General features: G+C 42.8%; 1 protein-coding gene across 10 annotated transcripts in view; it reads left to right on the top strand.

The window, feature by feature from the left end:
• Positions 1 to 13,205, top strand: part of PTK2 (protein tyrosine kinase 2) — a 327,060-nt gene that overhangs the window by 58,656 nt on the left and 255,199 nt on the right. For 8 of the 10 annotated variants that reach the window (XM_075920047.2, XM_075920050.2, XM_075920052.2 and 5 more), the window contains one exon: positions 10,174 to 10,200. The exons of the other annotated variants lie outside the window; for them this stretch is intronic. In XM_075920047.2, the coding sequence (XP_075776162.1) occupies positions 10,174 to 10,200 (27 nt within the window). The remainder of the gene's footprint in view (positions 1 to 10,173; positions 10,201 to 13,205) is intronic. 10 annotated transcript variants of the gene reach the window in all.

Below are 13,205 nucleotides of genomic sequence, written 5' to 3' on the forward strand. Positions count from 1 at the left end.
CTACAGGCCACCTAGCCGGGTGGAAGAGGTGGATGAGGCCTTTTTTAAACAATTAACAAAACTATCCAAAGCCCAAGATTTGGTGGTGATGGGGGACTTCAACTATCCAGACATATGTTGGGAAACTAACACAGCGAGGCACAGGCTATCCAATAAGTTTCTGGACTGCATTGGAGACAACTTTCTGTTTCAGAAGGTTGAAAAAGCTACCAGAGGAGAAGCTGTTCTGGATTTGGTTTTAACAAATAGGGAGGAACTAGTTGAGAACTTGAAAGTGGAAGACAGTATAGGGGACAGTGATCACGAAATAATAGAGTTCATGATCTTAAGGAAAGGTAGAAGGGAGACCACCACAATTGAGGTTATGGATTTCAGGAAGGCAGATTTTGATAAGCTCAGAGAACTTGTAGGTAAGGTCCCATGGGAAGCAAGACTGAAGGGAAAAACAACTGAGGAGAGTTGGAAGTATTTCAAAGGGACGTTGTTAAGGGCCCAAAAGCAAACAATTCCGTTGTGTAGGAAAGATAGAAAATATGGCAAAAGACCAGCTTGGCTTAACAAGGAGATCTTGCATGATCTCAAAATAAAAAAGGAGTCATATAAAAAATGGAAACTAGGACAACTAACAAAGGATGAATATAGGCAAGCAACACGGGAATGCAGGGGCAAGATTAGAAAGGCAAAGGCACAAAATGAGATCAAACTAGCTACAGGCATAAAGGGAAACAAGAAGACCTTTTATAAATACATTAAAAGCAAGAGGAAGACCAAGGACAGGGTAGGCCCACTGCTTAGCGAGGAGGGAGAAGCAGTAACAGGGAACTTGGAAATGGCGGAGATGCTCAATGACTTCTTTGTTTCGGTCTTCACCGAGAAGTCTGGAGGTGTGCCTAACGTAGTGAATACAAGCAGAGAGAGGGTAAGTTTAGAAGATAGGATACACAAAGAACAAGTTAAAAATCACTTAGGAAAGTTAGATGTCAGCAAGTCACCAGGTCCTGATGAAATGCATCCCAGGATACTCAAGGAGCTGATAGAGGAGGTATCTGAGCCTTTAGCTATGATCTTTGAAAAATCATGGCAGACAGGGGAGATTCCAGAAGACTGGAAAAGGGCAAATATTGTGCCCATCTATAAAAAGGGGAATAAGAACAACCCAGGAAATTATAGACCGGTCAGTTTAACGTCTGTCCCAGGGAATATAATGGAGCAGGTAATTAAGGAAATCGTATGCAAACACTTGGAAAGTAATAAAGTGATAGGGAATAGCCAGCATGGGTTTGTGAAGAACAAGTCATGCCAAACTAATCTGATAGCTTTCTTTGAAAAGATAACGAGCCTTGTGGATAAGGGAGAAGCGGTGGATGTCATATACCTAGACTTTAGTAAGGCATTTGATACGGTCTCGCATGATATTCTTATTGATAAACTAGGCAAATATAACTTAGATAGGGCCACGATAAGGTGGGTGCATAATTGGCTGGATAACCGTAGTCAGAGAGTTGTTGTTAACGGTTCTAAATCCTGCTGGAAAGGGATAACAAGTGGAGTTCCTCAAGGGTCTGTTTTGGGACCCGTACTATTCAATATCTTCATCAATGATGTAGATATTGGGCTAGAGAGTACTCTTATTAAGTTTGCAGATGATACCAAACTGGGTGGGGTTGCGACTTCTTTGGAGGATAGGGACATAATTCAAAATGACCTTAGCAAGTTAGAGAAATGGTCAGAGGTAAACAGGATGAGGTTTAATAAAGAGAAATGCAAAGTGCTCCACTTAGGAAGGAACAATCAGTTCCATACATACAAGATGGGAAGCGACTGTCTAGGAAGGAGCATGGCAGAAAGAGATCTAGGGGTCATAGTGGACCACAAGTTGAATATGAGTCAACAGTGTGATGCTGTTGCAAAAAAAGCAAATATGATTCTAGGTTGTATCAACAGGTGTGTTGTAAGCAAAACTCGTGAAGTCATTCTGCCGCTCTATTCTGCACTAGTTAGGCCTCAGCTGGAGTACTGTGTCCAGTTCTGGGCGCCACATTTCAAGAAAGATGTGGAGAAATTGGAAAGGGTACAGAGAAGAGCGACAAGAATGATTAAAGGTTTAGAGAACATGACCTATGAAGCCAGGCTTCATGAACTGGGCTTGTTTAGTTTGGAAAAAAGAAGATTAAGGGGGGACATGATAGCGGTTTTCAAATATCTAAAAGGGTGTCACAAGGAGGCAGGCGAAAATTTGTTCCTCTTGGTTTCTGAGGACAGGACAAGGAGTAATGGGCTTAAAGTGCAGCAGAGGAGGTTTAGATTGGACATTAGGAAAAAATTCCTAACTGTCAGGGTGGTCAAATATTGGAATAAATTGCCAAGGGAGGTGGTGGAATCTCCCTCTCTGGAGATATTTAAGAACAGGTTAGATAGACATCTGTCAGGGATGGTGTAGACGGAGCTTGATCCTGCCTTGAGGGCGGGGGGCTGGACTCGATGACCTCTCGAGGTCCCTTCCAGTCCTATTATTCTATGATTCTATGATTCTATGTGTCAGTATCTATGATGCTCCAGCTATCTCAGGCACTGCAGCAGTGTCAGCAGCTGCTTGGTACCAACCCCAAATGGTCCAAACAATACCCTAAGGCAGCATCAGTAAATGCTACGGTACCAACAACTACATTGGTGCCACCATCCACATCATCGGTACCGACAAAGACAATGGCACTGAAACCCACAACACTGGCACTCCCATTGGCACTGTTAGCACAGACCAAATTAGCGGCACCGATCATATACTCGGTACCGCCAGCGTATCAGCGGTTGCTGTCTTCCGCACTGATCACTCCACCGGCACTGTATAGACCAACTTTGCGAACGCTGCCATCGATTCTCATGGCACTGCTGCCTTATATGCAGCATACACATCTGGCTGTGACATCTGCCTCCCCCCCCAAGTTGCCGCTTTTTGGCACCAGTGCATTTCTAGACCCACGATTTTTCCGGCGGTGACCCCAGTGCCATCACAATTCTCCACTGACAGAGAGGAATGCTTACAGGACTCCTCTCCACTGCAGTACTACAAGTCACATGATGACTGCTGATGCCACATCCTGCACAATTATCTTATTGAAGCCCTTGGGTTTCTATAGGAGACACCACAGTCTGCAGCCTAGCTCTTACAAACAGGCTAGTTTTTATACACTGCACACAGCTGTGTCTGCAACAGCATCTCCCTACAGAAGCTCAGGAGGCTCAGAGTATGGAGGAATGGCTGCTCCCCACTGATGCATCGCCCCCCGACAAACTCATCGTCTTCACCTGACGAGGCTGCGATGCCTTCCTCCGCTTTTGGCTGTGGATTATTTTGCCCACTTTAATGAGCTTTTTAAGAGAGTTGAACGTGAGTTCAAAATTGCTATGGAGGAAGTTTCCGAACTTCAGCACAAGCTCACAGACATCCTCCAAGCCTCACCATCATCCAAAATAGCCCTCCCTACCATGCTAGTCATTCTGGACCCTGCCAGTATGATTTGGCAAACTCTTGCCTCAATACCACCTATGTGCAAGAGAGCTGATGAAAAATACTATGTACCCACTAAGAGCTCAGAGTTTCTCTTTACCCACCCGACTCCAAACTCCTTAGTGATGGAAGCTGCACACCAATGGGCAAAGCATCACTTCACCAGACAAGGATAGTAAGAGACTTGATCTCTTTGGTCACAAGACCTACATGTCTGCAACTTTACAGTTCAGGATCTCAAACTTCTTGATTTTGTTGGCAAAGTATGATTTTAAAAATTACACCAAACTAGCTGATGGACTTTGCAGATGACATTTTGGAGACAGAGACCTCAATTTATGGCTATAGTAATGGAGGGGCAGGTTATTTCCCATGATACCTTCCATGCTGTGCTTGATGTCACAGACATAGCAGCTAGAACCATGGCAACTGCTATTATGATGTGCAGGGCCTCCTGGCTCTCCTCAGCCACGTTCCCTCATGAAATACAATACATGGTCAGGGATTTGCCCTTTGATGGGGAGAAGGTGTTTGAAGGCAAAATTAATGAAGTCCTCAATACCATGACGGACTCTAGCACCATTCTCCACACCCTGGATATCCATACTCCCACAAATAGATGTAGGCATTACCAGTACTAGCCCTACCAATGGCCACGCTACTTGGCCTATCTGAATCAGCAGCCGGATCAGGAACCAAATCTAGTCCCAAAGACAAAGGCAATCGTCAGGCTCGGCCCCAAAACTGTTGCTGGCTAGTAAGCAAATTTGAAGCCTTGGTTGAGGAAAACCTGGAAAACCACCTAGAAGTTTCAATGCCGACAGTGTCCACTTGCACCTTCTTCCACCAGCAGGCCTCTATTACCTCAGACAGATGGGTGATCAACATCATCTCATCACCATCCCCTTTCTCTCTAAGCCACCTACCCATCCTCCCTCCCCATCCTTCTTCAGGGACTCCTCTGAGGAGTCCCTGCTTCAACAGGAGGTGCTCTATCTGTTAGATCTGGGGGCCATAGAACCAGTCCCACGACAACACAGGGGAGAGGGTTCTACTCCCACTACTTTAACACAAAAGAAGTAAGAAGGCTGGAGACCAATTTTAGATTTGTGCAATCTGAACAAATTTGTCAAGATGCAATGCTTTTGCATAGTCACGTTATCCACCATTATCCTGGCATTGCAACAAGGGGACTGGTTTTCAGCCCTTGACCTCCAAGATGCTTATTTTCATGTTCTACTACATCCTACTCACAGGCGATTCCTAAGGTTTGCCGTAGACCCGGTTCACTACCAATATAGAGTCCTACGTTTCTGTTTGTCTATGTCTCCTCGAGTTTTCTCCAACGTGCTCATGGTAGTCACAGTATGTCTTCACTCCACGGGAACAATTATATTCCCTTATCTCAACGACTGCCTTCTCAAGGCCACATTGCAGACTGAGGCAAGCGCTCATGACTACAGTAACCATACATCAAGTATCAGAGAGGTAGCCGTGTTAGTCTGAATCTGCAAAAGCGGCAAGGAGTCCTGTTGCACCTTATATACTAACCAAGTGTTGGAGCATAAGCATAAATATGCAGGCCAGAATCAGGCTGAAGATGACGAGGTGGATCAGGGAGGATGAGGCCCACTTCTAGTAGCTGATCTGGAGGTGTGAATTCAAAGAGAAACTGCTGAGCTACAGTTCATCTTCAAGTTTGACACAATCCACTCAGGATTAAACAATGACTGTGAAAGGCTAGCTAACTACAAAAGCAGCTTCTCCTCTCTTGGAATTCACACCTCCAGATCAGCTACTAGAAGTGGACCTCATCCTCCCTGATTGGATCCACCTTATCATCTCCAGCCTGATTCTGGCCTGCATATTTATACCTGCCTCTGGAAATTTCCACTACATGCATCTGACAAAGTGGGTCTTTGCCCACGAAAGCTTATGCTCCAACACTTCGGTTAGTCTATAAGGTGCCGCAATAACCATACAGTGCTTTCAGAAGCTTGGCCTCCAAATAAACTGGGAAAAGTCATCTATTCATCTCTCGCAGATCATACAGTTTATCAGGGCCATCTGGACTCCTCATCAGCTCGAGCTTATCTACCTCACACCAGATTCCTGGCTATCCAAACTCTGGTCACACCACTTTATTTTTCAACACACACTATAGCCAAAGACTGCCTACACCTTCTCAGCCACATGGCAGCTAAAACTTCATGGTTTCACATACCTGACTCCACACGTGCTGCCTATAGATTTGGTTTTCCATGGTATACAAGCCTATAAAGCACCCCATGTCTCTTCCGCTTACCATACCTCATGAGGTCTCCTCTGGCGGATCAAACCAGCCAGTCTCTGCATGGGGGTTCCATTCCACCCACATCCTCTCTTATGCACAATCAGTAATGCAGGGGCTGGGGTCCTCGTTTTCATGACCAGACTGTTCAGGGTCTTTTGTTTCCTCAAGGGATGATCGTGCACATAAACTTGTTGGAACTGTGCACGGTGTGCTATGCTTGCATGTATTTTCTGCCTTCCATCGCTGACAAACACTTGCATGTCTTTACAGACAACATTGCCTGCATAGTCTATATCAACAGGCAAGGGGGAGCCAGGTCTCGATCCCTGTGCACCAAGGCCATAAAACTGGAATCTTTGCATCACCTGCAAAATCCACTTGTTGGCAGTTCACATACCAGGTGTCATCAATGTAACGGCAGATGCTCTCAGAAGACATTTTCCCTGGCACCACGAATGGTGCTCAGCACCTCGGTGGTGAGTTCCGTGTTCTGCAGATGGGGTCACCCTGCAATAGACCTGCAGCACCTCTCAATACCAAATGCATACGGTTTTATTCTAGACTAGCATCAGGAGGGGATCACTTGGAGATGCCTTCCTCATTCTATGGAATCATACGCTCTCTTACGCCTTTCCACTTACACCATTTCTCACTAAAGTAATTCAGAAGATCAGGACAGATGGGGCCAGGGTCATACTGATAGCTCCCACCTACCCGAGACAACTGTGGTATTCTTTCCTGCTCAGGTTGTCAATTTGCATGCCCTTCACTCTCCTTCACCAGTGCAATCTCATCACTTTGGGTTGAACAACACAAACTTACCCGGACCTACACAAACTGAATCTAACAGCATAGCTTCTCCATGGCTCTCCCACACCAAACAAGGGCTTTTAGAACAGGTATGCACAATCTTCATCCATAGCTGTAAGGATTCCACCCGCACGTCACAAGTGGAAGTGTTTCTCAACATGTTGCACCTTAAAAGGGTTAGGACCCAATATCAGTGCCCCTATCTCTTATACTGGACTCTCTCTTTACTCTCAAGCAATCACTGCTTTCATTTCGTTCCATCAAGGTATACTTAGCAGCCTTACAAGCCTTCTACCACAAGATTGACAAGATCTCCATAACCAGAGATTTTTAAGAGCAGGTTAGACTGACAACTGTCAGGGATAATCTAGACCAGGACTTCTTAACACATGGCCCGCAGGCTGCCTGTGGTCCGTGGCCTGGTTTGCCACCCGTGGTGCGGTTTGGGTTTACGTGGGGCTCAACACCTGACTTGCAGGGGGGAGCCAAAACAAAAAAGTAGTCAATATAATGGTCCTCTATTGATATGCGTTTTAGTAGTTAAATTCCTGGACTGTCATTGCTCATTAAAAGTGATGTCATTTGGGAGGAAATTGGGTAAATATTGCATTTATTAATAACAGCAGAACTGACTTAAATGGGGTCTGTGTGTTGTGTAGTCTTGCCTTAATCTTTGTATTCATGCCCGTCAGTGTGAAATACACTATTTGCATATATATGCAACCACACTTAAGTTGTAGCCCTCGGCATGTGCTTTCAGTATCATTGTGGCCCCTGGAGCTTCCAAAGTTGAGTAGCCCTGCTGTACAATATAGTGGGGATGTTAAATTTCAATTAATCGACTATTCTATTAGTGAATACCCCCCTTATCAACTATCTCAGTGCTCCTCTCCCTTTGAAATTTACAAGAGCCACAGTGGCTCCTGTACATTTCAAAGGAAGAGGCGCAGTGGTGCCTGCACTAAGTTCCTGCACTTCTCCCTTTGAAATGTACAAGAGCTGCGGCGTCTCTTGTACATTTCAAAGAGAGAGGCACATCAGGAGGGATGCCTCTGCCACTCCTGTCTCCCACCCCTCTCTCTCCCCGGGAGACAGTGCTGGGAGGGAACTGGCTTTTAAGCTAGCTCCCTACAGCACCAGCTCCTGCTCTCCCCTTGCCCCCTTGCTGCCTGTCTCTGATAGAGGCAGCAAAGAGGGGGAGTGACTAGTCGTGTGACTACTCGATTGTCCGATAAACTTATGCATATCAGGTAGTCAACTAGTCTATTATATTGTAGGGAAGTTAGTAGTCTAAAAATAGGAAAATGTTCCATTTTTGGTCTAAAATTTAATGATTCATCAGGAATCTGAAACTTCATTAAAACTTGCTTTTTTTTCATACTTATGTAAAGATTCATTCCATAAGCACTTACCTGCATTCCATGTGGAAACTATTGCCGGAGGCAACTTGAGGCTTTTCCTTCCTGAAGTTTATGTAGCTCCTTCTTGTTTGTTTTTTTTTGTTTGTTTTCTCTTGTTTGAGGGCATATTTTATTACATCAGCTCAGCATGGCTTGTAAGCAAAATACTTCATGAGCTTGTCCTTATATATGTACCTTGTTACTCATATATGTACCTTGTTACTCTCTAAACATACTGTTCTTTTTCTAGAACAAAGCATGCAGAGTTTTCCTCATAGTATTAATGTCCTGTAAGAATTCTCATTTTGCATCTTAAGAGTTTTAGTTTTGGCATGTTTTGCCACTAAAGCAATAAGACATGTCTTCAGTGACTGCTCTCAAGTTCATTTTTGAAATATGCAGTGAATTGGCTTTATTTGTTTTAGATGTTTTTCTCCAGTATTAATGTTTTGTCAGCTTTTACCATAGCAGCATGGATTATAATAAGAGTAACTACACACAATATTAGGAATGTTTGCTGATATCATTTATTTACTAGTTCTTTTTAAATTAACCTTAGATATTTTTCTATATGTAGCAAACCAATGAGACTGCATGCTCTGAAGCTATGTCAGTCTGTTCCTGTTCTTGCTGCTGTGGAGAAAGTCCAAAGTTCACATGGACATCGTCCATAATACATTTGCTCACTCTTCATTCATCTTTGCCATTCTCTTTGCCAACCAGCTCTGCTTCTTCTCTTTGGTCATGGTTCATTCAGTCCCTACCACCAGAGGAAAGAGCAAGCTTTCGTAAGGTCCTGGGCCAGAGAAAGTGAAGGCTGCTCCCCACCTCTGCAGTCTGTCCCCTACCTTTCCCCCAATCTCTTGATGGGGGAAATGGGGTCAGTAGCACAGGGGCATGTCCCACCACACCCTCCCCCCAGTATTCCTGCCAGGGAGCCAGGTCAGGCCATGGGAGCTTTTCCCACTCACCCGGTGTTCCTGCCAGGGAACAGGGAAAGCCTCCACACCCCAACCGTGCTCCCCAGCAGGAGCACTGGACTGAGCAGGGCAAGCCTCCAACCCTGCTCCCAAATGAGGGAGGCAGGTGGGTGAAGCGGGGTGTCCATTTTTCTGGGGCCTCCAATTGGCTGTGGCCCATGAGCATGAACCCCATTGGCCAATCTGCTGCTGCTGCTTTCTTTTATCTTTTTCTCCATAATTGCCCCCACACTGCACTTTCTTCCTCCAACTTACTTTCCAGCTGTCACTCTCTTCTGTTCTCTTCAGGTCACCTTTCATCTTGTACCATCAGTCCCATTCTCAAACATCCTGATATCTCTTACTTCTCTCTTCATTATTGTTCCTATCCCGTTTCCTTCTCTCTGCAGTCAGAGTTCTTATGAGCTTACAAATTAAGATGACAAGTAAAAGTTGGGGAGAGAAATGCAGCAAGATTAGTTTTACATGCTATAATGGCTTTGTGATTTTAGCTGTCTGTAAAGTGCCCAGCATATGAGCACTGTTAGTATAGTAACAGACATAGACTAACATTACTGTTAGTAATACACTAGTAGCAGACATAGACAAACTATTAGTAACAGTGACAGACATAGACATACCTTATCTTTCTAAATTTGACTGAGTTTAGAGACACTTAATTTTCTTTGAATATTATTTCTATTCCCATTTGACCTTTTCTCATTCATCACATTTGAACCCAAATTTGGAATGGTTTGTGTCTAAGTTTAAAAACAAACTATCAAACAAAACCATTTTCTTCGGACAAAGAATGAACCTGAAAACTTCATCACAGATAAGCTGAATGGTTGAAAAAAAAAGAGTAAAAACAGGTTCTAGTGGAATCAGTAGAGAGCTTTGTGACTAGCACTCTTCTATAATAATTATGTCAATTATCTCATAGAGTAAGGTCTTTGCTATAAAATAGTTGGTATAATCTTTGTTTTTCCACTCACCTGTTTGGAGCATAACCTTGTGAATGAACCATGGGGAATACAGAATGGTGATTTTTGCTTTGCATGTAACATGTCTGTCAGCTAGAGTGCTATTTCAGATAATGTGTGGTACTGAACAGTGCAATAATTTTCCAGCAGAAAAGTGGTTAGGCTAATTTGACGGAAAGTATTTTAATTATGCTAATAAAGCATCATCTTATTGTTTCAGATTTTTCAAGACTTTCCTTTCCAACAGGTAAGCGCTATTCTCTCATTTATTTATTAATCTTACCTATGGCAGCTTTCAATAGTTTGATTTCAATTTCAAAGTACTGTGATGCATAGAGTTGTTGTTTTCTATTTGTATTGTGTTAGATCCCAGAAGTTTCGGTTGGGATTGGAGCCCACAGCTCTGCTAGGGATTGAACAAACACAAGGAAGACTCAGGGAGTTCACAGTTTCACAGATAATATTTTGACAAATGAGTGCAGGAAATGAGATGAGTAGTTTACAAGTGTTACATACTGATATATGTTATTTACTTTTTTTAAACAATTAGGTAGCTCAGCATGGGAAAAGATACAGGGAGAACTGGAGAAGTGGACTAGTGGGCAGTCAGGACTAGCATGACTATCAAAGTAGAGGAACATATGAAACAAAATAAGTAGTTAAATAATGGAAAGTTTGACTTGTGAAGTCTTCATAGATGGTAATGCTGGACCAGAGGGTCTGACAAATTAATTTTCTCTAAATGACAAGGTTAAATCAATGGGTCATCTGAGAATAAAGTCTTTGTCTCTTTACTCTTAGGGTACGTCTAGACTACCGCGTTTTGTCGACGGAAGTTTTGTCGACAGATACTGTCGACAAAACTTCCGTCGACAATTTGCGTCCAGACACATGGAGTTCTGTTGACAAAGCAAGCTGCTTTGTCGACAGAACTCTGTAGTCTGGACGCAGTGTTACAGGCAATAACACCTTCTGTCGACAGAGTTCTGTCGACAGAAAGTGTTATGCCTCGTAAAATGAGGTATACCAGCGTCGACAAAACTGCTGAGTTCTGTCGACGTTATGTCGACAGAACTCAGCGGTAGTGTAGACGCTGGTATAGTTTTGTCGACAAAAGTCCACTTTTGTCGACAAAACTAGGTAGTCTAGACACACCCTTAATCTAGCACCCTCTGTCTTTCATGTCTTCTTTTGGAAATTGTTCCTATTTTCAAAAAAAGTACTTTTTTCTGTTGTGTTCCTAGATTATGGTTGTAACTTTGTTTGAAACTTTTTTCATTTAAACTTTGACATTAGTCTTAATAGCACCTGTCAGTAAACTTTGTGATGAAACATTACAGTGTAATAGCTACCCGTTGTGTGCAAAATGAAGCTACACTCTTTTTTCTTTCTCAGTTTAAAAGGCCAAAGGCTGAATGAGCATAGTGTGTAACCCTGAATAAGCTGTGACATTCTTTGCCAATTAACAAACAGTGGAATTTTTGGTACTAAGGAGGGATTTACCATAAATTCAGTGGGGTTTCAGATTGTATGTTCCACATCGGGCCCATTCGCATTGATAGTGGACCCTCTTTGGCTGTTTTGCTATTTTCTAATATATTTGGAAGCAGGATGTTGGGAAGCAATATTGTGAGGACATTTGTGATGGGGTATAGAGAGTACGGATGGGCACATTTTAAATTATGTTTAAGGTATTTATTGCTGTTTCATCTTAGCATGGGGGGGAACTTATGTATATGCATTTGAGACCGGAGCAATTTTTTGTGTGTATTTGCATTGTTTTTCTATTTCCTATGCCTAACCCCTGTCCCTATTCCCTTGGCTTGCAGAGCTATGGGAATTTCATGTTCTGATCTTTTTGGGGACCAAAGATCAAGCCCGGTTCCTAGTGACAAGATGAACTTGATATTGTGGGAATTTGTGCTGTTTTGGAGGCACTGGTAAAGGGTGAAAGGAAGGAATAAAAGAACATGGTCTGCAATTACTAGCTTGAATTATGGTAAAAGAAACATTGACTATTGGGGAGCATGGGGGATTCAAACCACAGCAAACAAGTTTCAGTGGTTGGTGGGAAAAGTTAGAAAAAGCACTTAATCCTTTTCATAATCAACAAGGTATATAACTTGACACGCACTGGCTTCTACAGCATGTTTCCCACTGTGCTGCTAATTTGCATCACAATGCATTGTCTTCCTGCAATATCCGAAGACTTCACAGTAGCAACAGGGATATTTCCAATGGATTTCTTTGTCATTTGTAGTTTAAGATGGGATTAAATATAGATGTGTGTGGGGGGGGTTCCTCTTTCAGTCAGTGGCATATAAAGGTCATCCGGAACATTTCCTTTTCACTTTGATTTCATAGTAAAACCTTTGTGTAAGATTGATTGTGTGCGCTGTGGAATGTATTATTTGATTAGGTATTTTGTTAAACCATCACACAAGGGAGTTATCCTACATTCCTCTAATCTGTATCATGGCTTTGAAGTCTCTGTGCAGCTTACTTTTCTCTTGCTTTTAATTGAGGCCAAGACTTGCAGATTTTGGAGTGCAAATCATTGGAGGCTTTGAGAGCAACTTGCTAAATTTTTGTAATTTCAAAGCTGAATAGAAGACAGCATCCAGTGCCTGTATCCGTATGTAAAACTGAGTAATGAAGGACTCAGTCTAGTTGTGCTTATGATTCAGTTCAAATTCTATGCTGGAATTCAAAGCTCCAACTGGATTAAAAATTATTCCTCTGGATGAACACTATGCTTCACCTCCTCCTATCCTTATTCTTTGCAAGTAGTTAACCATTGATTACACAACACTTAGCACAACAGGACCCTTGAACTTGACACTCTTATAAAAAGTTGAACTCAAGAAGCAATTTTAAAATAAGTGTGTGTCAGGTGTCCACATGCAGAAACTGGACAACTAGAGGAAAGGAAAAGCACGTAATAAGTATCACACAGTTTATGCTGGTCTCAGGGTGCCTGTGGTATTTCTGGCTAACATAATGAGACTCTTAAAGATAGTCAGTCATCAGTGTTAAAGGGAAGAAGAGCTCTTACTGATAGGGTACTGTTTCTCTTAGTTTGAAACAATGAAAACACCCATGGAAAATAAATATTTATTCTGTGTGTATGTGGACACACCCTCCTTGCTTTGATGAAGGGCAACAGAATATGTGGTGTACAGCACATATTTTAGCCAAACAGCATGGATAGAATTTTTATTATAACCTTTCTTTCAATGATCTTGAAATATT

The sequence above is a fragment of the Pelodiscus sinensis genome, chromosome 2 (genome assembly GCF_052426305.1).
Source record: "Pelodiscus sinensis isolate ZL-2025 chromosome 2, ASM5242630v1, whole genome shotgun sequence".
Classification (NCBI taxonomy): Eukaryota; Metazoa; Chordata; order Testudines; family Trionychidae; genus Pelodiscus; species Pelodiscus sinensis.